We start from the raw sequence: 26,519 nt of genomic DNA on the forward strand, positions 1-26,519 counted from the left end.
TTTATGAAAATATGACTTTACATTACATATTACATCTCTCTTTCCTAATATTTCGCAAAAGATTCAATGTATGCATTGTCAGAGCCTTCTGAGAAATAAATGACTCGATTTCACTCTTCAATAAAATCTTTCGAATGTTGGATATTACGCAATATATGAGACAGAACGATCGAGACGATCGAGCTGGGCGCGATGAAAATCATTGCGCGATAAAAATCTGTATGATCCAAGTTAGTGATGGGTAGTTAGTAACGAAGGGAGTATTTTCACGAGCGCGGTAAAACGTTTATGTCCTAAGGCGAGAAAAATGTAAGCCGACAATAATATAAAACTCTTTAGACACGATTTATCTCTATAGTCGAGCCATCGTAACGAACAGAATTCATTTCAGCATCATTACGATCATTACGATCGCCATTGTGAGAACATGGAAATACTCCCATCAAAAGAGTCTTCAGCATAGCATTCTTTGCTATTTAAGGGCTTGTCAATCTTCAATAAATTTCGACTCTCTCGTTTAAATCTTTTGACATTCACAAACTTTATGTTAAACAAGTTCCGTAGGTCAAGTTTTCATTATTTTTATATTAAGTAATTTTACTCAATTGACTGTAAATTACGTTGAGAGGAAAGAAAGAGACAGAAATATAAAAATGCACTGTTATACAGATATTTCTTGAAATCGTAAATAATATAAAGAAAGTATAAAGAAATTCTTTAAAGACTTGATAAATGAATTTGGCTAATGATAATTTTAATGCAGGTTATACTAAGCATTTTATTCACTGACGTAATATATACCTGAGGTAAATTAAATTTAAACAATAATATAAACGAAACACAAATACAAATGGAAAAATCTCAGCTCCGTTTGAGAGGGGCTGTTTTTGGACATAGAGTATCGTTCATTATTCATTATATAGTCGTGCACGTCATCGTATCTTCATCAACCGAGAACATCGACCATCATAGAAATCATCGTACATATAATACGATATCATAGTGTTCGTATTTATAACCGGACGTTCCACTTTCGAAGTTGATCGAACGCTAGATTGATCGGCAAACAAGGAATAATATTCCTTATTTATTAATAAAACCTCTTACCGTTAAATAATCTCGGAATAACTCTTAATAACATGTAATATACTCATATAAAAATTAATAAAATTGCATATACTATACATATTTAATAATGCGGCTTTTAGAAGATTTATGATATTTCACATTTAGCTGTAAGAGCGTTACATGTAGACGTTGCTGGTTAAATTTTCTTATTTTGCAGTATTTTATTTAAAAAAAAAATATTTAATATATTTAAAATATATTTGAAAAAATTGAATATTTAAAAAAAATATTTCAAGGACGAAAAGAGAAAGGGAGATACTTTAATTTTATTATAGATGCGAAGAAAAGGAAGAAGACGGGATCAAAATTTGCGTTCGCGACTTCGAAAGTATGGAGCACGACGTAACAATAAGTAATGGGAAACAATACAATAATTTTTCATACTGTTTTTACTTTTTACTACTATGATTACGTATCTGTATAATCTTATTCTTACCGTATACTGTATAATATTTAACCGCGACGTATTCTCCACGTATCAAGAAAATGTCGCAAGAATTTCTGAAAAAATTCTACAGGATTCATAGCAAATTTCACTTTAATGACCAAGATTTATTCTATAAATATACGAATTCTGAAAAATCTATGATTTCATGAAGAAATTTAATCAATCAACGGAAACGAGAATCTGAAGATGCATACATATTTAAAGATCCGAGATATGTAGAATACGGGAGCCTTAAGATGAAGAAAGATCTATAATTTTAGAATTGCAAAAAAAAAAAAAAAAGAAGAAAATTCATATATTCAAGAATCGAAAAACCGAAAGAATTTTCTTATCAAATCGATCTATTTGAAATATCTCAGCATAAATATAAATGCATGTCAATATACCATAAATGGTATGACTTGCGTATTGGCTATTAAATATTTTTTAATTAAATAAATTTATTTTAATAAAATAAAATAAAATAATTTTTAATCAAATAATTGTTCAACGTAAAATCCTGTAGAATTCAATTTTTGCGACAATCTGTACACGCGTACTGACGTTATATATTACGCTCTATAGTTTGTATCTCTATAGCAATTGTCGAGGATTCGACTCGATTATATTGTAATATTAGCACGAAATAAATAAGCTCGCGTGTCTGCCGTGCGTATGTTACGTGTGCATCTACGTATGCAATTCAAGAGATTTTGTGTGTGTGTGTGTGTGTGTGTGTGAGAGAGAGAGAGAGAGAACGAGAACTCGCTTGTGTGTTTATCTCAAGAGAGATTCGCAATCGGCGAGTAATACGAGAGAGAAATATTATTTCCTGAAGAAACGGCGATAAGCTTTGCGCGGATTTTACGAGAATCTCGCGAGATCTCGAACTACAGATGCGAACAAAGAGAATATCGATAGCGTTTGCCACTCTGTATCGCGTGTTACATGCTTTCAATGTAAATCCTCGGATAAGCTAGATTTCGATGCAGAAAGAAGCGTACAAAAAAAAAAAGAAGGAAAGAAAGAAAGAAAAAAATGGATAATCGAGCTGCGATCACTGCGCGTTCTAGATATCATACAGCATATGCGAAACTGTAATTAAAAATATGATAAAGTACAAATCTGTAGGCAGATATTGAATTTTTATTTTATTATATTCTTTAACGTTAACATATCTTTTCTTATTTCTTCAATAAATTTCTATCTTACGGTCGCAATTTTTAATTATTTTTTCTCCAAGCACGATACGCAGGCATCAATTTTATCTCGTGATTAATTTATTTATATCGATTATGTAAATGTGTAGGAAAATTATTTTTCATGTCTGTGCAACATTGATAAATTCTTATTGCGGGAGGCGCGCAGGATCGTAGCAGGCGCGTGATATCGTAAAAAAAATTATTTATTAAACGATATCAGCAAAAATTGTCTAAGAAACTTTCCATCTGTCGTTGGACGGAGCGATATCACGTGTCATATAAGCTCTTACAGATCGCTGTTGATTAAAGGAGAGTCTGATGAGAAATACCGGAAGAGAAGTTAACGCGAAGAGTCGACTGACTGACGTCTAATGTAGGTACGCCTGTTATCGTTAACATTATTTAATCCTCGTATCGATACCTGATCGCGCATATCACAGACATCAGAAAGAGAAAAAAGAGCGTGGACTGCCCAAGAACCGAAGAATTAGTGTCATAAAACTCACACACGTCGTATACATACTTTCATACGATTTTTAACGTCCGCCAGATTACATATTTTACCGATCGATTTGCCAATTACACGTCGTTCAAGTAAAACGAACGAATAGTACTCGATTACACACTCGACTGTCCGTTCTCCAGCTGGACGGATCGACATTGCCAATACTTTTCCAGCGACTTCGTCCGAGTACTTCAAGTGCTTATTCGCGATTTTCCATTTTTCTGGTTCCGCTTCGTTTCTTAATATTTTATTTATCCAATATTCTCGAATTATATATGTATTTTAGAATTGCTTTATCTTTTGATATTATCTGGCATTGTCTTTATTATATCTGTATAAAACGAGAAATTATGTATGTGTCATAATGATGAAAATATAAGCGAGATTATTTTATTTTATTATCAATTTGAATCTTCTTCCAAAATAAAAATCGAATATGTTTGTTATACGGTACAGAGCATATCTTGAAAGGAATTTACAAAAGGAATGAACGTTTCGCGCTGTATGATAAGAACGCTTTTTTTTTATCATCCAATAAACCTACAGTCTCATAAATTTAATAACGGGAACATTAAGATTTAAATATACATACATGTGATTTTTTTTTTTTTTTTTTTTTTTTTTTTTTTTTTTTTTACTAAAATTGCATACAATATTTTTTATGATTTATCGTTTGAAACCTAATATACAAATTAAATTAAATTTTATTATTTTATTTAATTTCAAATTTAATTCTTCGACACATACATAAGCGTCGCTCAATTAAAATTCAATCAATTCCCATTTAAGTTGGTCATGCAAGTCTTCTATCAGAAAAAAAAAAAAAAAAATTATAAAAAAATTTGTTATAAAATAACTGAGAAGCAAAATTAATTTCAACTTTTCTAACTTAGCGAAGATTTTTTAAAGCATGCTGTTAAGTATATGGGGAACACGTGGAATATGGAATTTCGCGTGAGAGAGAGAGAGAGAGAGAAAGAGAGAAAGCACAGTAATACATATGTTAACTTTTGCGACGAAGCAATAGATGGACCGCTCGAGAATCGTGCGATGGCGATTGCATTCTGGCAGATGGACTCGATAGCGATAGCGAACTATTGTGTAACGATTAGCGATAGCGCGAGCGCCGACATGAGCCTTCGATCGATCGCGCGATCGAGCGGTTAAAAAATGACAATGAGCGAATAACTTCGAGCCGCTTGGTATAATAAAATAATTCAGCGCTTAACAACCCTAAAAAGAGGAACACTCTAATTATATCTCCGTAAAAATATCCTATAATATATTCAAAAAAAAAAAAAAAAAAAAAAAAGATAACCAAAGCATTGTAACCTTCTAGAGGCAAGGAAGAAATAGAGAAGTACCTAATCTTATATAATTTAGTTCGACCACTGATTTGTCCGTGTGTGTTCGTTATTGAAATATGTTTCTTTAGGAAAAAAAATTTGAAAAATTTACATTCTCATATGTTTGTGATTTTCCTCTATTCAACGTTCCTTCCTCTCGTTCCATTCTCTTATCACGTGAGTCTATATAAAAACGAATGGCAGGTTGCATCAGATTTATTATTAATTAAATATATTATATTTTATGTCATATTTATTTTCTTTTATTTAAATATGTTAATTATTTAAATTATATTAAATTAAAAATTTACAATATTTAATACACAGGGTGGGGCATTTATATTGAGACATCTCAAATATCTAAAAAAATAAAGCAAGATAGAAAGAAATGTTTCAGATAAAAGTTGTTCGGTTCTAAGAGGGTCATAAGATGATGCCATCAGTTTGACCTTTGGTGGAGGCGCTTCGGAGATTTCAATGTCAATCTTGTTTTATTTTCTTTACACCAATTGATGTCTCTCATTTTTTGAGCTTAAAATATTAAGGTGACATTATTGCAGAATAAATAATTTTATGAGATATTTCATAGTTTATGTAAAATTATGTCGAAGTAAAATAATAAAATAAAGTATAAAATATCTCGTAAACTATTAAATTTTTGGCCATCGTACCCCCTATAACTTTTTATGCAGAATATTGCAAGGAATCGATTTGTGTAAAAAAATTGGGGTGTTTCCGTTTAAAAAAACAAGATTGACATTGAAATCTCCGAAGCGCCTCCACCCAAGGTCAAACTAATGGCACCATCTTACGATCCCCTTAGAACCGAACAACTTTTGTCTGAAACATTTCTTTCTATCTTGCTTTATTTTTTAGATATTTAGGTGTCTCAATATAAACGCCTCACCCTGTATATATTGTTTATCATATGAAATATTTTTTATCGATATATTAAATATTGCATTTTAGAAATTTTGTCGAATAAATATCAAAAATGTCCTGGGGATTATAAGATTGATTTTTAACTTGGTTATAAAAGCGGTCTTTCGAGCGAGCAAATCTCAAGTTTTATCTGTGTCGAAAATCAGAATAACTGACTTCATACAATATCTCGCTCTCTCGCTCTCGTCTAGCTCTCGCTCTCGTCTAGCTCTCGCTCAGGCGATTCGCTGGCAAGATTTACGGGATAATTCCTAGAAGTAACCGAATCTACGCTCGGTAGAGATAACGCGCATCTCGAACGTAATGAGTTTATTGGTGTTTGGTTGTTGTTTATTGTGCGTGCTGCATACGGTATGGGCCAAAAGTCTGGATGAAGTCGAATATCTCATAAAGTCATAAACAATACAATTTTGAAAAGAAAGTTTCAGACAAAAGTTGCATGGTTTCGAGGGGGCCACATGATAAAAATATGGACTTTGACCCTTTCAAGATGAGGTCAATGTGATCGAATGTTTTCTTAAATGTAATTTTTTTATTGCATACTCTTGTAGTTTATCTCGAGAGCTTTTCAAAGCACTATGATAAAGTATTTTTTCATTAAGTATTTCTCAAATTATTTTATATCTTAATCTAACATATTTTGATTAAAAAAAATATATATATATATATATATATATATGTATATCTCGTAAAATATTTAGTTTTCGATAATTTTACTATAATACTTTTATGTATAGAATAATGAGACAAATCAATTGGTGTAAAAACGAAAAAACAAATAATTGTTTTAAAAAATTCATTGTGAATAATTACATACTTTTTCTTAAAAACAATTATATTTCTATACCAATAGATATATGTATGTGTGTAAGTGTATGCTTGAACATACTTAATTTCTTTTCTTTACATTTAATTTTTTCCAACCTTTCAATTTTTTTAAATCAGAGATTGAAGAGAGCAACCTATACATATATAAATATATATATGAGAGAGAGAGAGAGAGAGAGAGAGAGAGAGAAAGCATACCTGTGAAATATCACTATTCTTTTCACTAGGGTGGAGTTTCCATAATGATGATATAGAAACAATCTATATATGTGCTGTGTTTATGGCCGAATATTACGCAACGCTACGTGACTGATATGGTAATATATTAATATAGTGATTAATATGTAGGGATACCTAAACATGATACGATCACACTTTTTCTAAAGCTGATGCGTTTCAAAATTCACATAGTCAGTGTAGTTACTAAAAATCTTCGTATATTTTATAGATTTCTAGTAATGGCAGTGATTTTCAGAACGCAGCCAACTTCGTGTGTCAAAAGATTTATGTGTACATTGAATTAGAATTGATGAAAGAAAGATATCATAAACCACAATAAATATATTGTTTGATCAAATCGAAACTCAGTTTTACAAGTTTATTTGCATTCACATCGATTTAACATATAATTTCAATTTTTTTGAAAAATTTGTGTTTATTGAAAAAATTGCAAGAGTGAGAGAGAAAGAGAGAGAGAGAAATGTTTTTGGTAAAGTATAGTATATATATAGAGTGACAGAGTTTTATATACACACTTATGACATATATTTTATAATTATTTTATAATTATTTATAATTAAATATTTTAAATATATAATTAAAGTTTATGATATTTAATATATTATTTACGAACTAATTATATTTTAAAAACTCCATATATCGTGCTATAAATAAATTTTCAAAAGAGACAAAATGCATGTGTGAAGAGGATACGAGATTAAAATAAATTATTAAATATTATAAATATAACAAATTAGATTAAATGAAAGTATAATGTAAAGAATATATATTATAAGAAACAAGAAAAAACAATTTTTTCCCGCTTGAAGTCAGCAGTATATAACGTGCACAAAACGCTCGAAATCTTTCGAGCAGATAGGAACCATATAAGGGTATAATTTACGGTCTGAAATTGCTCTGCGCGAGAAGCTTTTTCTCTGAAAAAAGTATCCTGCGACGCGCAGAAAATGTTTCGGGCTTATTCTAGGAAAAGCACCGCGACGAAAAAGTTTTGTCTCGTATAGTAATGTTTTTATCCTACCTAGCTACTTACACAACGTCGCGCGCTAGTTCGGGAACGGGATGGGGGAATTGCTCGGTGCCTTCGGTGGTGACTTCGGCGCTTCCTTCGCTCAGTTCGCTCGCGACTCTCGTGCCGTTTATGTCGCGGCGTCTCGGCGTCACTCTTCCCCCTCTCTCTCTCGCGCGCGCGCGCACTATTTCTTCTATCGAAGAAATCTCAGTTTCACGCGCTGTAAGTAAGATCCAAGTATGCGTCATTACAAATACGCAGAAAGCGTTACCCTCTTCAATCACTGATTGAAAAAGACGCACGTGCGCCGAGAGAAAATTCACGAGAAAAATTCGCGCCATAAGACTCTTCCGATCCTGTGTGAATTCGGCCGGATTTGCGACGCGGTCACGTGACAAGTTCGGCGCCAAGTTCACGCGAGTGAGGAAATAAGTTCGCGTCGCGATTAAAGCTGTAAGATATTCGCTGCGATATATTTCGTGGAAAAGGTAGCTTCGGGATCGTTGCTCGGTGAAGGTGCAATGATACATCACTCGCCGAAGATATTTTTATTAATGGCGGCGAAATGAGTGCGACGATCGTTTCGAAAAGTTCGTCGCGTGGAAAGAGGAGAGGCGCGACGTAAAAAAAAAAGAGAGAGAGAGAGAGAGAAAAGAAAAACAAATCGCGCCGCTTAAGACCCTCGATCGTCTTGATCGATTTTTGTGCGCGTTTCGTAGAATGACGGATGAGAGAGGAGGCGATAAAACGAGCGCGCGAAGCGAATCCCGGAATTTCGCTCTCTTTCGCCCATTGAGGGATCTACGGATTATGTGAGTGTCTTTGTCAATGGTCGCCTTTGTTCGGTCATATCGAGAAACTGCGGGAATTCTCACAGTGGACCATGACCACTGCCATGAAGAGGGAGCTCGTGACGTCACGGCGCCTTCTCGTTGTCGTCTTTTCGTTGATCCTGTGCAACCTGAACATCGTCCAAGCAGCGCGCGGATTTCGCCACAGCTTCAAACAGGGTAAGTCCCTACCTGCTGTCCACTCTACTACGTGCGGATTCAATGTCTTTGAATTACGAAACCCATTTAGAAATTCCATTGAATAAGGATTTGAAAAGTTTATATGTTGATTAAAGTTTGATAGATTGAAGAAAATTTTGTCGAATCAAATTTTCTTCATTAATCCTTTGACAAAAATTTGAATTTTATTTGAAAATTGTCTAGTTTATGTAAATATAAATTTATAATTATTTTATAAATTATATTGATTTATTTTTTTACCATATCTGAAAAAAGGATCTCTTTTCGGAAATAATTTAAAAGGAACGCTGATTCAAATTGTGTTTACATCTTAGATCTACACATTACACACACATATTTTACATTTTATATTAAAATACGTTATATAATTATATTATTATTTATTTTGGTTTTTTAATGTTTAATATAATTAAATCTATTTTGAAGTTATTGAAGTTATATATCCAGCCCCGATTAAAATTATATTTTTATTTTTATTGAAGTAGGAAAATATTTATATTTTCATTGATACCTGTCTTGGAGCGATTACGATAATTACGGCCTTTTATTTGAAAGGTCTTTTCTGAAGACATTTTTGACGAGGAACACGGGAAAAATAGTAAAAAAAATTTCCGACCAATAATTTTCAAGATATATCACTTTAAAGTATTGGACATGACAATAAAACTTTATAAAAACGGACCCAACGATGTTGACCTTGACATATATTGTCAAGGTCATGATCCTGAGTAACTTTTCCTTATAACTTAATCGGCGGTTTCTTATAATTTTTGACATATTTAAAGTTAAAGTTCAATTCAAAACGAAAATTTGGTTTGGGTTATATAACGTAATCCAAACCAAATTTTAGTTTTAAATGAGAAAAAGGTTTGGATTAGGTTATATCTTTCGGAAGTCGTGCCCCTGCCTTTTAAACATGATGATATAATTTAAAATTTAATCATATTTATATAATAGATTATTTAGTATATTTAATAATATCGCGTATATATGTGTGAAAAAATCAAGTGGAAATCGCAAGACAGTATCAATATATTTTTTATTGCGTCGAGTTTTAAATTTTATGACACACTTTGCGCGATATCTTTTCTTTCTTCTTATTCAGTTTACGATATCTTCGTCGACGTTGACATTACGACGCTTGAATTTGTCACGATAGAAATCTTACACATTTGCAATGATCATAATCGTTTATTTATATCGAACATTATGTAAACCGGTATAATAAAGCTTTCTAATCATTTAACGCAATTTGAATTTTTCACTCGAAGCACATCACATTTTTCAGGAAATTAATCGTACTTTACGTTAGAGACATATGTTATCAATATATTTTAGTTATGTAAAAAAATGCACTTACAAAACTCCAATACATAATTTATGATAATTTTAATATGCGTACAAATATATAGTTATGTTTTTAATATCGGCAATGTTTATAATTATATTTTGCCATAATCGAGATTACTGTCCCGGAAAATATTTCCTTGCGTTGATACGGAATTTAATTATCGATGCAATATTAAATGTTGCTTGGCATTGCATTATACAGGGTGTTCCAGATCAATGAAACTTCAGGACCTTTGTCTTATAGGAAATTGAATTTGGAAACAAAAAGTTCCTATAAACATAGATCCGGAAACGCTTCGTTAAAAGATTATAAACTCTTTGTAAGTAATTAGTTATGATTAAAATTTAATAGGAACATTTTTATGTTTGCATTTGCAATGTTTGCACTACCAGTGTTTACACAAAGACTATGGAAAAGATGATTTTTTTCAAGTTTCTTTTTTTCGTTGTTTTGAGCTCTATTTTCTTTTGAACGCCTTATCAGAATTAAATGAAATTGATGTAATTTAGTTTGTTATTTAATTATCCGTCAGTTTTATTTCGTTACTTTCTTCAAACGGACGAACGATTTTGAAGTTATTTTTAAAAATCATCAAAAAAAAAAAACATGATTTTTCAAAGTTTATTAGCTGTAATTTTTTAACGAAGCGTTTCCGGACTTATGTTTATAGGAACTCTCTTGTTCCAAATTCAATTTTCTATAAAACCCTGAAGATTCATTGAGATCTGATCTGGAACACCCCGTATTACGACTTTCACACGATGGTATATACTTAGACGATTATTTTTCCGACGAGATTAAATCTCACCAACGATGTTTCTCACATGATTTCTTTTCGCGATTTAACGCGCGAGTCTCGTTTCCGTAAATCTCAGCTGATTTCCGGCGCGGCGCGAAAACGACGTCGTCGTGTCTCGAAGACGCAGCGCGCGCGCGCGCACGCGCGGTCTTTCGTATTATTGTCGGAAAATTCCGACGGATCCCGCGTGACCCCGTAAAACACGCGTCTGCTACGAGAATATTAAATGTCAGGACATTCCGTAGCCTTCTCCCCTTCCCCGAAGATAGGGTATTTGCTTTATATTTAGCGCCACGACCGCCGTTGAAGCCGTCGCACATAGGACTCGCATCGCGAGTGTAAACGCAACCCTTTTACTCGAGGGCGATCAAAGGCATTCTCCCGGGAATATCGATTCTCTCGATACGGCGATATCGCGTAGAACGTGCGCGTTCAAACAATGAGCAAGAAAAATATTGAGGGACCGCAAATGAATCCCCCCTCCGTGCTTGGCAAATTAATGTTTTCATAATATACGTTTTTATTTTTTTCATTTTAGTGGCTTACTTTACTTCATAATTTACTGGGCTATACCAAATTTTAACCTTCTGCCATTTTTTTTTTTCTGAAATACAGACAATTTTTAATTTTTTTCCCCAAACTTTAGGGGCCTCTAGCTCGGAGGAGGATTCATTCGCGAACTCATAGGAAAAGAGTCTTATTTTGACCTCTAGAGTATGCTCCTAAAGTTTAATGCATCACTTCAGATACACCCTGTATATATGTATATACTATTGAAGAATTTTGTTTAAGTCCTTGACAGCATCATTTAATTGCAGATTAATTGAAGATTTTTAAAGTCGTAACAATTTTGTTTAAATATGATTTTTTAATGTTTTTGGAAATTTTTCTAATTTTTAAAATTCTCGTTAATGAAAAAGAGATTTCACGATGATTATATATAAATTAGAGAAAAAATTATTACGATTTAAATATTTTTCCCAAAATTGTTTTATACAATTTCCTATCAAGATTTTGACGTATCTCTTAAAATGAATACGAGAAGATTTCACGTCTTTCTAAAAGCATTAATTATATTTAACCTTTTACTCTCATTTTAATTGTATCATTAACGCAAAGATTTAAAAGAGGTATATCTGAGATTCCTCGATACAAGACAATGTATCATGTTGTTCTAATTTGTCGAGTTCCAATGACGTTCCCTCGAAATATGTCCGATGGTAATTAACAGCTATTTAACAGCCATAATTCGGCCATCGAGAATAATAAACTTTAACGGTTATTTTATCTCTCTCTCTCTCTCTCTCCCTCCCTACCTTCCTCCCTCCTACTCGCCTTTTTTCGAATTATTTTCCTCTTTTTTTCTTCATGCATAAATAAAAATGACTCGCCATAATTAACGTTTGCCATCGGCTGCTTCTCCGATACAAGATGGATCGATTGAACATGTGGTCGAGCGAGCGGGCCCGCGAGCAGCCTCCGATCGGATCTTCGAGATGTCGAGATCGAGCGGCGTGTTCGCACCAGCCCGCTTCCTGTTTCTGCAATCCGGTCGATCGGCTCGCACGCCGAGTAAAAGCGAAATTCCATTCCGCAATATTGCGAAATGATATTCCTCTTTCCCACCGCGCATGTAATATACAATATATTATGCATAATGCTTAAGCTATCGCGTTGCGCATCTTACAACCACGTTGTATATTTTATACTCGTATGGGGATTCTTGGATGGAAATAGTCTCGTTTGTTTTACTCATACGCTTCTGTAGGTAAACAAATAAAAAAAAATAAAATTCGAGGCATACGAAATATACAGGGTGTTCCAGACCAAGTGAATGAAACTTCAGGATCTTATTGGAAATTGAATTTGGAACAAAAAAGTTCCTATAGACATGGATCCGGAAACGCTTCGTTAAAAAGTTATAGCTAATAAACTCTCCGTAAGTAATTAGTTATGATCGAGATTTAACAAGAATATTTTTATGTTTGCACTACGAATGTAGTGTTTACACAAGGATCATCGAAAGGTGGTTTTTTTTTCAAGTTTCTGCTTCTTTCGTTGTTTTGAGATTATTTTCTTTTGAACGACCCGTTAGAGTTAAATGAAATTGGTGTAATTTAGTTTGTTATTTAATTACCTATCAGATTTATTTCGTTACTTTTTTCAAATGAATGAAAGGGAAGGGTTTTGAAGCTATTTTTAAAAATCGTCGAAAAATGTGATTTTTCAAAATTTATTAGTCATAGCTTGTTAATGAACCGTTTCTCGATCTATGTTTATCGGATCTTTCTTATACTAAATCTAGAACACCATATACATATATCTGACCGAAGACAGATAAAGTTTTATCCGCGTTACGGAAAATTATATAAATTTCAATATCGCTATAACTTTTATTCCTTTTAACAGTCTAGAAGTTATAATAGAATCGAAAGGTCTTTTCTTAAAAAAAAAAACTAAATTGTCTAACACAACGTACAACTTAAATTAAATTTAAAATAAAAATTTTTAATTTAATTTAGATTTAAATTTAAATATTAATTTTTAATTTAAACAATTTGCGTATAAAACTATTCTTCATTACCTACCCCAATCAATGGCTGTTACCTATATTGTATATACATATAACTGACAATAGGTAATATCTGTCATAGAAACGTAATTTTTATCGCGAAAATTAATGCTCACTATATCATATATATCTTTATTTAACTTCAGCTTAACGCCAAGAAGTGTACTTGGTTTACACAATACCTATAACTCACATTTCTTTCTCATTCTCTCATGCATAACCTTATAACTACTTATAACTACCTTATAATCCTATTTTTCTTATAACCTTTGCCTTCTGCTTCCAAATTTTCCTTAATAACCTTCCTTTCGCAACCTAACCTAACCTAACCTAACCTAACCTAACCTAACACATTGTTCCACAATTTTTCCTCTACTTCATTCTCATCCTTACCTATTTCTATAAACCATCTTTTAGTTACATCACAATCTTTAAAATAATGACTTATACAATCCTCGCCTATGCCACAAAATACACAGGCATACGCTTCCTCCCCTAACCTTTCTGCACCTTAACCTTAGTAAAGCCCTTACGCTGTCGCCTAAATTTCCTATATCCACATTTTTTTCCCTTAAATACATTGGCCCTTCCAACCTTATTTCCAAATCCTTGTATTTCTTATTATATCTAGCTTCCCTAATTTTATTATCCTCTAATTGTTTCTGCACTTCCCTTTGCAAATACCTTCCTTACCGACTCTTGCCGTATCTTCCTTCTTATACATTGGCAGTTTCGACATTCTAACCTCAATCCTTTGTCGTTTCCTTTCCTGCCCTATTACGACCAAACTATTGTTCCCTTACACCTACCTTCCCTCACCCTGCTTCCTTCCTATTCACTTATTTTATCTTACCTTACAAAAACGCTTCTCTTACTCCCTGTACTTATAAATTTTAGCTTAAACTAAAGCACGCATTCAGAACGCCTCTACTCACTCACACGCCCTCTAACCAAGTCTAATGCTCACTATATCATGTCATAGATCTCGTTCCCTGTTCGTGCGTAATAATTAAACCACCTAAAGCGATATTGCATACGAAATATACTTTATTCCATGCATCACATTACGCCATGCAACCTTGTCTGCGTGTGTTTGGATCATTCGGAAGATTCTATAAAATGCTATAGCTATATATCTTACATACATAAAACGTTTATATCGTGTGTACAGTCTTTAATGACCTTCTTGAAATATCCCTGTATATCTATGGGACGAAATTTTTATTTATTTATTTTACACAAAATTTATTAATATTAATTAAGATTTTAATTAATATTTAATTAATTAAAATAAATAAGGTAATTAATTATTAAAATAAATAAAGGTTTAATTAATATTTTTACGCTTTTAAGTATTTCATGCAACTTGTCGATTCTCTCACGTATACATGTGTATTTTTTTAATTATGCTCCTCCGATAAATCGAGCTCGCGCGACATTACTTGACGTTTTGCCGCCGTCAATATATTGATGATAGCGCAGGATAACGCAGTGATAATGCAATTATTTCACGTGCGATTTTCAGGCAATGTCACGCGAGTGGAACGATAATGAAGCGACTAGCTGAATCCAATGAAGATAAAGGGATGAAGATCGCCATTGCGATACCCTCGAGTTACCGAGGCGATGGCGATGAGAGGGGTGGGGGGGGGGGGCAGGGAAGACGGTAATCGGACTCTATCTAAACGGCGAAGATTCGCCCGAGGAGGGGTCATTAATTTAATTAGTTTCGGGGAAAGGGCGAGCTTAATCGTTCGCTCCGATGGATCGACGTGAATGCTCGTTGTTCGCGGGACCCGAAGAGGCCGGGTGTTTCTGTCTTAACGGCCGTTACGCTCGATCAGCGTTTATCTTAAAGAGCATTTAACGGAGAAGTTTAAATAGTAAGTGACGATGCGCCGATGCGATGGCGTCCGATATCTGTCTCGATTAATTAATTTTTCCCGTGAGATATATGTCCCCTTGCTATTTCATAATGTTGCATTTTGATGTATTTTTATTCAACGTTATCGTTTTGAAAAAAATTTTTATTACGTATTAATTAGTTAATTAAATAATTGAATTTATTAATTGAAAGATCGCACAAGCTATGAATTAATATAAAATACAATATGTGTAATAATTTTCATTTAAGTAGAAAATCTTTTTATTAATATCAAAAACATTGATCCTTTTTAGCTTTTTATTTTTTATTGATCTCAAAAATTGGTTTGCCAGCAACGAAAGTCAATCGATTTGATATCCCGAGATCGGTATTGGGAACGTTACTCTATAAAAGTAACGCGTTACCGTTACCGTCACTTAGAAACTAACGATTCGTTACTTTTTCGTTATGTTTTTGTTCTTCGTAATGCTAAAATAGGCTATTAGATTATAAAATTATTTAATAATCAATATTAAATGTAATAATCTAAGTTACAATTAAAAACTCTAAATTAGTCTCTATATAGCAAGCGTTTTTTATATTAAACTTATTTAATGATTCTAATTTTTTTATGTTAATATCTTTACTTTTAATACACTCATCTTTATAGGAATTTAAATTATAATTTACAAATTCCAATTTTGTCGAAAATTTTTATCAAACATTGTTTTTAAATATTGATATGAGAAATATTGATATTATTAAGAGTGTATTCCAATATTCACTATCAGTATTGTAAAATCTATAATTTACGTTACTATAGATTTTTAGTACTGGCAGTGATTATCGGAATGCAGCCTATGATAGAAGACTAGAAAATATTTTTCAAAATATACATCTATCTATTGAATAGATATAAGATAACAAAGAACCAAAAAGTAACGTCTAATTCGTTACCGTTACTGTAAAAATGTAACGACGTTACCGTTACCATTACAAACGGAAAAAAGTAACGACCGTTACCGAAAGAAAGTAACTGTAACGGTAACGACGTTACAAGTAACTTCCCAACCCTGCCCGAGATACATCAGTAACGATGTAAACAATTCGCGGTAGACATTACGTAGCGCACCTGGCTCCTTTTCGGAGTTTAAAATCACACACCGCGCCGCTCTCGAAATAATCTCATTCTCGTTCCACGCGCTGTTCTCGTTTTGTTCCTGTTTAAATGCCAGATTGGACAGGGTATGCAAAGTAACATTGCCGACGTGTACGTGCCCGGAGTACCGAGGGTTTTGTGAGAGCACGTGGACCCGTGCGGATCGGGTCCTTTAAAGGAATGTAAGTTTCTTACCGTGACAAAAACTACGCGATTCGTGATCTTTGAGATTATCAAGATCCATCGCTATTAATTTGCTAGATCTACGTTTCTCGATGAAAAGAATTTCTTTGTTCTAAAAGTCTTCGAGATTAGGCGGACTTCAATCTATTCTAAATATCTGGATCAAGATACAATTGTAGAGATGTAAATAGGAAAAAAATAAACTTTGCTTTTCTTCAAATATATATATATTTTTTTTCAAATATTTAATATTTTTATATTTTGATTATTGTAAATTGATTTCTTATTATTTTTAACTTTCCACATGATAGATTAATTAATCATTATTATTTTAAATGTAGTGGGCATTTCAATTGGCTATATAATTACTATTTTAAATTAATAACAATTTTTGTTATGCATCTAATTGAAAATTATTTAAATCATATCGAGTTTGATGTAATTTATCGCAAAAATCTCATTAATCCATTGAAATCACTTTCGAAAAAAAAGAAAAAAAAAGAAAAAATAAGAAAATTAGTTTTTTTTATTATGTTAACAAAAAAAAATATAAAGAAAAATGATATTATATTAAAAAAATAATAATAAAAAGAACAAAATTCGTTTTTAAAAAGAATACACGTTGAAAACAAAGAACTAAAATATACGTAAAAAAAAAATTATCTTATAGATTAAAGAAGATTAATATTTTGATTTTTAGTATTAATAGACATTTTTTGTCGATATTTAATTAATTAAATGTACCAATTTTGATTTAAATAATATTATTTTCTTTACACAAGCGAGCGCATCGAATCTTTCCTGGATATTAATCATATATTTATATTTTAACTTGGATATTTTAAGACGTTTCCGGTTTCGCGTTGAACATGTCTGGGAGAGACGTATCAATTATCGACGAGACTCTTAATTGGTGCGGACGAAATTAGTACAAACGTGTCCGCTGGCAATCCTCTTTTGGCCGGATCGTTCGCAATTCGATCGAACAGCGATTATTTCTGTTTCAAGACAACAAAGTTCGCTCATTATATTCATATTTTCTTCTTGTATTGGTATTTATTGCTTCATAACGAAATCGGATAAGAAAATTACATCGCGAGTTACTAAAAGAATATTCGTATTAATGGCGATTATCGATTCTCGGAACTAAATAAAACGAGCCTTCACTCGAAAGCGTTAATATAATTCCATGAGAAGATATTTTAAGGCATAGAATTGGTGATATTTCGATTTTTGATATAACGTCGTACTTACAATCTGAAAAAATATACAAAAAGAAAACTTTTGATTATTCATTCGATTAAATAAAATTTATAATTTAATCGCAAACTTATAAAAATTTCTTTAAAGAATTAAAGTAAAACAGAGCAGCATGTTCAAATAATAAAGCAAATTTGCAATTAAAAGCCGTTTCATCATTATCGAAACATGATCAATGAAAAGTGAATTAATTAAGTTGAAATGTCAGTTTAACAAATAAGTCGTGAATAGCCGTAGATATTTTTGCGGTCAAAATTATGAGGCGGATACGAAATTGCAATCGTTACAAAACATGATCGTGCCCACGTGAATGATAAAATGAATGGACGTCCGCGTTGATATGGTACAAATTTATGCGCTATAATGTGCAGTAATATATCTAAGGAAGCCACAAGCTCGTGAAAGACGCCATTCTATTTCGAACATTACATTCAACGAATCGATTATTTAGTCATAATATGAAATGAAAAGGCCGGAGCTCTTGCATATGCAAATCAATAAAGGAAAGATTGCTTTTACATTGCGTTATTAATTTATTTTAATAACTATTTTGTAACAATATATAATTTTTATAAATATATTTTATTATATTATTACATTATATTTTATTATACAATATTATATACAATATTATGGTAATTGTTTCGAATAAAGCCTTTTTCTGAATTTTGAGAAATATAATCGGATCTGTCGGTAAAACTCTTTGTTGTGACCCCAACAGTGATAATCAGTGGGGGGGGGGAAAAGCCCGACACTCATTACTCCCACCTCCCAAAGAAATGAAAAACCCCCCAAATTATCGAAAATTAGGTAATTATGTATTATAAAGTCAACTCCAGAACCAAACTAAATTTTTGTTTTAAATCAGCAATAGGTGTTTGGTTTAGGTTATATTTTGCGGAAGTGAGCCCCCCCTATGGGGGGTGGGGGAGGCGGAACCTGCTGCGTCCGCGCATACACTTTTCCATCCACGCAACAATTTTGGGATGGACCTTGTTTTGCTTTGTAAATGCGTGCACGCAGTGGGTTCCGCCCCCCTCCTCCCCCTACGGGGGGGGCCTTACTTCCGGAAGATATAACCTAACTCAAACCAAATTTTAGTTTTAAATCAGAAATAGGTTTGGGTTAGGTTATATTTTCCGGAAGTGGAGCACCCTCTAAGGGTGATGGGGGGGGAGGGGGCGAAACCCACTGTGTCCACGCATATACTTTACACAGCAAAGCGAGGTCCATCCTAAAATTGTTGTGTGGATGGAAAAGTGTATGCGCGGACGCAGTAGGTTTTGCCCCCCCCCCCTTCCTCTCTCCTTCCCTGTAGGGGGGACTCCATTTCCGGAAGATATAACCTAACCCAAACCTATTTGTGATTTAAAACTAGAATTTGGTTTGGATTGTGTGGTGTACCTCACCTTGCTCTTATAATTTTTTCTTTTTTGGGGGGGGGAGTGGGGATGACGAGGGACGGTTTTCCCCCGACTGATTATCACTGTTGGAATCACAACAAAGAATTTTACCGAGAGATCCGATCATATTTCTCAAAATTCAGAAAAGGGCTTATTCGAAACAATTACCCGATATTATATTTTATTATATTACAAATATATTTTTTATAAAAAATTCTGAATATAATTTTAATAATTATTAATAAATCGTAGCATGTTAATATAACACATGTCTCTACAATATAATATATTAATAATTTTAATTTAATGTATTGAAATATTATTAATGGTACTGTTGTTCTTAATTGTGGAATATTTAATCGAAGAACGGATGACACAGACATCCTGTATCAAACAGGTCTTCGAGAATATCGACATTTCCATCTACGTCACGTCGATCCCGCGCATGTATGCCCGGTTGTATTTCAATCGAGTTTTACGACGTGCATTACGTTGCTTAATCAAATTGCGGAGGCGACGCAGCCACGAATAAACGTGATTAATGAAAAACATTAAAAGCGCCGACACACACGACCGCGCTGGTGATAATACTCGATCTAGAGAGAGAGAGAGAGAGAGAGAGAGAGAGAGAGAGAGAGAGAGAGAGAGAGGGAGACGTTAGGGTAGTTTGTGCTCGCGTCACTGAATGCATGATTAAGTAATACAATACGTCATAAGACAAAGCGCTACGTATGAATGAACATTACGTCATTTCACGTCGGTATGAATGAATATAAAAGTTTCGTTGCCGCGAAAGGCTTACGACGCATTCTTCTCTTTCTTTTTCTTTCTCGCAATAAAAACATCTTTCGGAAACAAAGGGAAGACGAAGCTGTCGTCATTCGTGATACGCTTTTTCATTTATAGACACGTAATGTAAATTGAACAGCTGTTATTTGTCTTTCATATTATTCATCGTTTAATTTGCGCGTTAAAAATTAAAATCATTTGCGTTTTATTATCTGTTTTATACAAGGTTTAAATCTATTCTGGAGAAATCAGGCAATTCTCATGGAATTTTAATGGGACTCGGGTAATTATTGAAAAAAATTCTTTCTTTCTCTAATAATTTTGCTCTTATACTGTAACTGTTAAGCATTAGATAATCCGTCGATAAATTAAGTTGTGAATTATATGTTTAAAATATATTATAAATATATATCTTTCTTTTATATATATATATATATATTCAGTGTCTTAACAAAATATTGAATATGTAATATATTATATACTTTCATATTCTTTATTTTAATTTTTAGTAACAAAAAATGAAAATGTTGTACAAATAAAAAATTTTTGTCTTAACAAAAGCTATTCAGTTTTTTTCAGTACACTTGTAAATTTAGCATTTGAAACTTAAGCGCTTTATGTTTTTTCTTTGTATGAGTGAAAAACAGGAAATGCGTATAACAAAAAAGTTTATTTTAGAAAATTGCATAAAAAAAAATCTTTAAAATATTTTCTTTACTTGGAATTTTGAACCAAAATATCTGGAAAATCAAGGAATTTTCATGGAATTCTTTTACAAAATTTGAACAGACACCTACTAATATCTCATATTTTTTATTTAGAATCTAGAATATTAAATTGATAGATCTCGGTTGAAATTAAATTTGTTTGTTTCATTATATATAAAATTTCAAAAATTTCTACCATTGGATTGGAAGAAAAGAAATTTTCAATAAATGACTTTAATGTATTTTATTAAAGACAAAAAGAAAAGTAAAAATTAAAAAGTAACAACGACGAATACTATCTCAGATTTCCAACATATGAAATACATATGCAGATGAAAGATAAAAACAATTAATTTAATCTTTAATCGATAGACGAACTTATAAAAAAAGATATAAATAAAAAGACCTCTTACTGTTAAGAGGCAAGAAGATATAAAATTGCACGTATCGAGTCGAGTCGATGGCATATCTAGTGCTCGTATCCTCGTAGCTCGGATAATATATGATGTTTGTCACCTCCTGGCGAGTTTATGAATCGTTTAATTCCTCTTTATGGTGGCGAAAGTGACATCTTATTTTTTTTCTCCGATTCACAACCATGCACGGCCGCCTAATGGAATTTATCTCGAGAACGAATCGATTTGAAAGCTCGAGGATAATCTCGATTCTGTTGACATTCACGCGGTACCCCGTATCGTTTAATAACGGGAAGAACGTGATCTTTATTTATGAGAATAATCGTGACGTCTCCATCTCCATCGTCTCTATCACATGAATTTTTAATCAGGATCTTTCTTACCTAAGGATCTTCAGTACCTAATATTATCCCGTAACAAGAAATTTGTCCAATTTACGTGATATTAATTTTTTAACAAAACAATTAATTTTTCAATTTATAATTTTAATAGTTCTGTCAGTTCTATGATCCACAAAAGGATAAGATACAAAAGAATATGAGAGAGAGAGAGAGAGAGAGAAAAATTTTGACAATATTTATTAAATAAATTTAACGACAAAATAATTAATAAAATATTTCAAAGAACTGATATTTGAATGAGGTGTCGAGTTATTACGGTTTTAAAGATATTCTTCGATTTGCAGATACGATTCAGAAATTCATAACTAGAAGTATCCTAAAGCCGGAATAGTAATAGGCATGATTCATAGTGGTGGGACTTGACAGCTTCGTCCGGTGACTGCCTCCGATTGCAATGTCGCATTAAGCTGGCAAAATCCGGGTTCGTAAAGAGAGGCTATTTATATCGCGATTCACGACACAGTGCCGTATACTTATTTACTTCCGAACGTCATCTTATCTGGCTCCGGTAGCATCTTTGAAGAATATTCCTAAAAAAGATCAAAGCGACGTTCGCTCTCTCTCTTTCTTTCTTTAAGAATATATCAATATTTATTATCTAATATATATATATATATATATATATATATATATATATATATATATCATTATATCTTGCCTCAAAAAGTATTAAAATACTTGATACTTTAATCGTATCGTGATAAAAATTTCAATAATTTATTTCTTCGATACATAACACAAAAAAAAAGATGTCAAAGGATATTCTGTAGCAAAAGTAAATGCAGATTTTGGATGTTTAGCATCAGAAGCTATTTGCGTGTTAATCGTGGAAAAATATGTTGCAATAATTATTCGTCGAGATCATGTGTTTTATTCACCACCTCGAGCCGAAAGTGGAAAGTAGCGCGATAAAAGGGATGGCGAGATTCTTGCGATGTAAAACTTGCGTGCTGGGCTTGTTTTGTAAATAGGGATTCAGGCGCGCGATAGGAAATCTTGCCAGACGCTACGAGCTTCCTTGTGCACCCGGAAACCTCCTTGACATTCAAATTATTCCATGACACAATCGACGATTTTCAAATGCGTTAATTAAGGTGTGTTTGATCGAAAGTGAGAAAAATATTTCTACAATGTTTCAGTAAATGACTTTTAAACGAGTAAATGAATCTAAATCAAATTTTGCACAAATGCTTATTAGATTTTTTTTTTTTTAATATATGTGAAAATTTTTTATTTTGATGGCGATGTTTTTTCCTTGTCAAATTTATCAATAAATGCTACAATATTTGATTTTTTATAAGAATCAATACTGACTTTAAACTTAAATAATTTGCAAACCGTGAAGAGGATTGTGCTCGGATTTTGCACAGATACTCAGAAGAAATAGTAAGTACGGTCTACGAAATTTTCATGCTTTTGTCAATATTTTGACATATATTCTTAATCTACGGAATTCCAGAACAGACGTCTCGTGCAATCTTGACGTTAATGCGCGAACGATGATAGCCGAATGATGAGGTGAGATGGGTTATCTGCTCGCAGCTTTAACGGATCACAAATCGTCCCGAGGACACGTGGCGAGCGTATCGACGAAGCGTCGATAGCGATCGACGAGATGCAGATAACCGATCGAGTAATCGTTCGAGAATCGCCGTAAAGGGATATCTGCGCGTGATTGACGCGGATCGCTCGGAGTATAAATTTAGCATTAAGGATAATAGTCGCGGTCTTTTTTACGATAAGAATATTTATTTCAAGAAAAAAAAAAAAATTCCTTATCTCTTCTTTCTTTTCTCACAAAGAAATGGGATATCAATTTTTATCGCATGATAAGAATCTGCATAGTTTTAAAATTTGAAGATAATGAGAAAATGTTTTCGTTTCTTATAACTTTTTAATAATCGTTATAATATTTATTATCGAAATAAATATTTTTCTCGATGAAGATTGTTTATTTTCGATTGTTCGCTCATAGTTGGAAAATTTCGTTTAAATTTAAGAATTTATATCGCATGTTCCAAACGATCCACACAAATTCTTGTGTTAATTTAACATAATATGGATATGTTAAATCGTGACACTAATACTATGTTAATATTTCAACACAAAATGAATGGAAATTTCATAGTAATTTGAAATAAATTTTGTGTAAAATCAATGTATTTTTTCACAATTATAAAATTAATTTGGAAAAATATTATTGACGGTTTGTAGTCACTCTCACTCCTATTGTAGAATAAAATCAACATTCTTTTTCTGTAAATTTTAACAGATAAATCCTGTCACTAATAATACAGAACATATCTATTGTGTAAAATTAAAAGTATACGCACGTTGTATTATTTTACTTTTTTTTCCAGTTATTTTAATAATTTAATATTTCATTTCAATTAACACAACAGCAATATGTCAAATTAACACATAAATGTGGTAAATATTTAAGACAAAAATTTTAACCGGCATATTTTTTAATAAGAAAACACAAATTTTCCAACAGTGTTTCTTCACTCGATGATCTTTATCGTTTTTCACGCATCGGAAAATTCGATATCAAAACAAGCGTTGGCGAATCAAGAATGAACACCGTTGGGGTTCACGTGCGAGGACGCGCAAAATAATAACGCAATAATCCGAGATGCTAAATTGGACGTCAGGACGGTATAATGACCGTCGAATTATACGAAAACGACCGGCAAGCATGACGATCGGCGTTCCATTCTTCCGGTTTTTTCGCTACGAAGTTTCTTGCATCAGCAACGCGCTCGAGTCGGTCGCGTTTGTGTTAAGATACTCGGTATTTCACACGCCTTAAGCGTTCCGTGCATATAAATGTTAACTTCCACGTGCGCGTGTAATCGTTTCTCTCGAATTCGATGCGTGATGATCACAAAGCGCGCCCGGCAAAGAACATAATTGCATCGTCCTTTATACAGAGATGCACGACTTTTGCGCCCCCTCGCGTATCTTACTCATATTGAATACTTAAGTAGAGGAGATGTTAAAACATTTATCGAGCGATCACATGCATCTAAGACTCATTGGAATTATGTTTCGAGCGATGTCGAGATGTAATACGCGAATGAATTATCTGTAATTATACTGTTTAACACCAAATTTACCTAAAGTTCTGTCAAGGCATTTCTGGTAGATTTTCTAGCTGATTGCGAATCTGACCGTAAAAATGGCATATCGTGTCAAGTTTTCGAGAAAACCTCAGTCAAAGTTGCTAAAATAGGCGTTTCTCATACTTTTGCGTGAGTTATATCTTTCGATGGGGACGTGCTCCAGAAAGCAGTAACAGCTCAAAATGAAGCTCAAAACTCATACTTTATGATAAAAACTTCTCGGCTCACAGAGATAACAACGAAGTGTACGCAAGTTTCCTTCGTTTAGAACGTCTTAGTTACGTGTCTGTAAGTGAGATTTGACGAAAATTCTTGTACAACATCAAGGAAATTGAGGGGAAACGCTTCTCGGTACACAGAGCTAAGATCGTTATATACGCAAGTTTTGCTCGTTCGAAACGTCTTACAAGTTACGTGTCTGTAAGTGAGATTTGCCGAAAATTCTTGTACAACATCAAGGAAATTGACGAATAACGCTTCTCGGTAAAAGTTGCAGGTAGGAAAGGTTTTCCTGAAAACAAGTATCAAAATTTTTTAAAAAATCATTTTGATCATGAAAATCAGTATGTACACGTTTGCCTTGTCACTTATTACGTATCAAGTATTGAAATTTCAAAATTGAAAATGGAGAATCCAAAATTGGCGGATCAAATTTTTGAAAAATCATTCAAATTATGGAAGTGGGTATGTGCAGATTTTTGTGGTCGTTATCATTTATATAAGGACAAAATTAGAATAGTTTTTGGCACTAGTATTTTAATAACGGACAATTGGAGTATGACTGGAGAACACTGCGATAGATGTTTGTTATGGTTTGATCATTGTTTTTTCTCGAAAAACTTTTCTGTCTGGGACTTCTGACATTTTTATCATAAAATATAAGTCTTGAGCTTTATTTTGAGCTGTCGCTGCTTTCTAGAGCACGTCCCCATCGAAAGATATAACTCACGCAAAAGTAAAAAAAAAAAAAACTTCTATTTTAGCAATTTTAATTGTTTTCTCAAAAACTTGACGTGATACATTTTTACAAGCATATTTGTAATCAGCGCTAAAAAAAATCTACCATAAATGATTTGATAAAACTTGAGGCAAAAAAAAGTCTCATTTTGTCCATCAATGTTATTAGGAAATATTTACTTGTTTATTTTCCAATTTTCTCGCTCTTAAAGTCTTCTTATTGAGAAATTGAAGATATAACACAAACTTGTACAATTCAAGGAGAATAATTTTTTTATATATTTTTAAAACAATTAAGCTGAAAATTCCAGAAATATTAATACAGCATATAGAATTTCCTTTACTAACAAGGATAACATCACGGATAACAGAAAGAAGGATAACATTTTTTTCTGCATCGAAAATTGACATTTTGCAACTATTTTTGCGATCGAAAAGTGCTCGTAAAGAAACACGGTTGATCAGCGGACGTGAAATAAAGTCGTACGTTGTCAACAAAATATCTTCGCGAAGCACCTTTTCGCGTGATTCTCGAACGAGGATCACCGAATGCAATGGCAATGAAATAAAAATGTCCATTCGGTGTGCGTTTCGATCTCTCGTCTCTCGGTCGTTCAACCTGCTTCTCGGTTTCGCTTCTTCGTGACCTCGCAACCGCCCACTCGTCCGAAAATTGCACCTTTCAAATCGGGGAGGCGCTTACTCGCTCGTACTCGCCTTTATCGCTCTGTTTTTTTTCCCCGTTGCCTCGAGGCGCCACTAAGAACCGGAAACGCTCTGTCGAAAGATAACTATAATAAGAGCTTGCTTGCACAATATCTGGGAGAATATTGTGGTGGATACAAAGTATCGTACGTGATCCGATGTTTTGT

The 26,519-nt window shown here is 33.0% G+C and overlaps 1 protein-coding gene across 1 annotated transcript in view; it reads left to right on the top strand.

The window, feature by feature from the left end:
• The first annotated feature begins 7,751 nt into the window (after nt 1–7,751).
• Nucleotides 7,752–26,519, top strand: part of Wb (wing blister) — a 227,041-nt gene continuing 208,273 nt past the window's right edge. The window contains exon 1 of the mRNA XM_070296247.1: nt 7,752–8,640. Within this exon, the coding sequence (XP_070152348.1) occupies nt 8,514–8,640 (127 nt within the window). The 5' untranslated portion in view covers nt 7,752–8,513. The remainder of the gene's footprint in view (nt 8,641–26,519) is intronic.

Source organism: Polyergus mexicanus, unplaced genomic scaffold (genome assembly GCF_030449975.1).
Source record: "Polyergus mexicanus isolate NDT 795.1 unplaced genomic scaffold, iyPolMexi1.0 SCAF_1, whole genome shotgun sequence".
Taxonomy (NCBI): domain Eukaryota; kingdom Metazoa; phylum Arthropoda; class Insecta; order Hymenoptera; family Formicidae; genus Polyergus; species Polyergus mexicanus.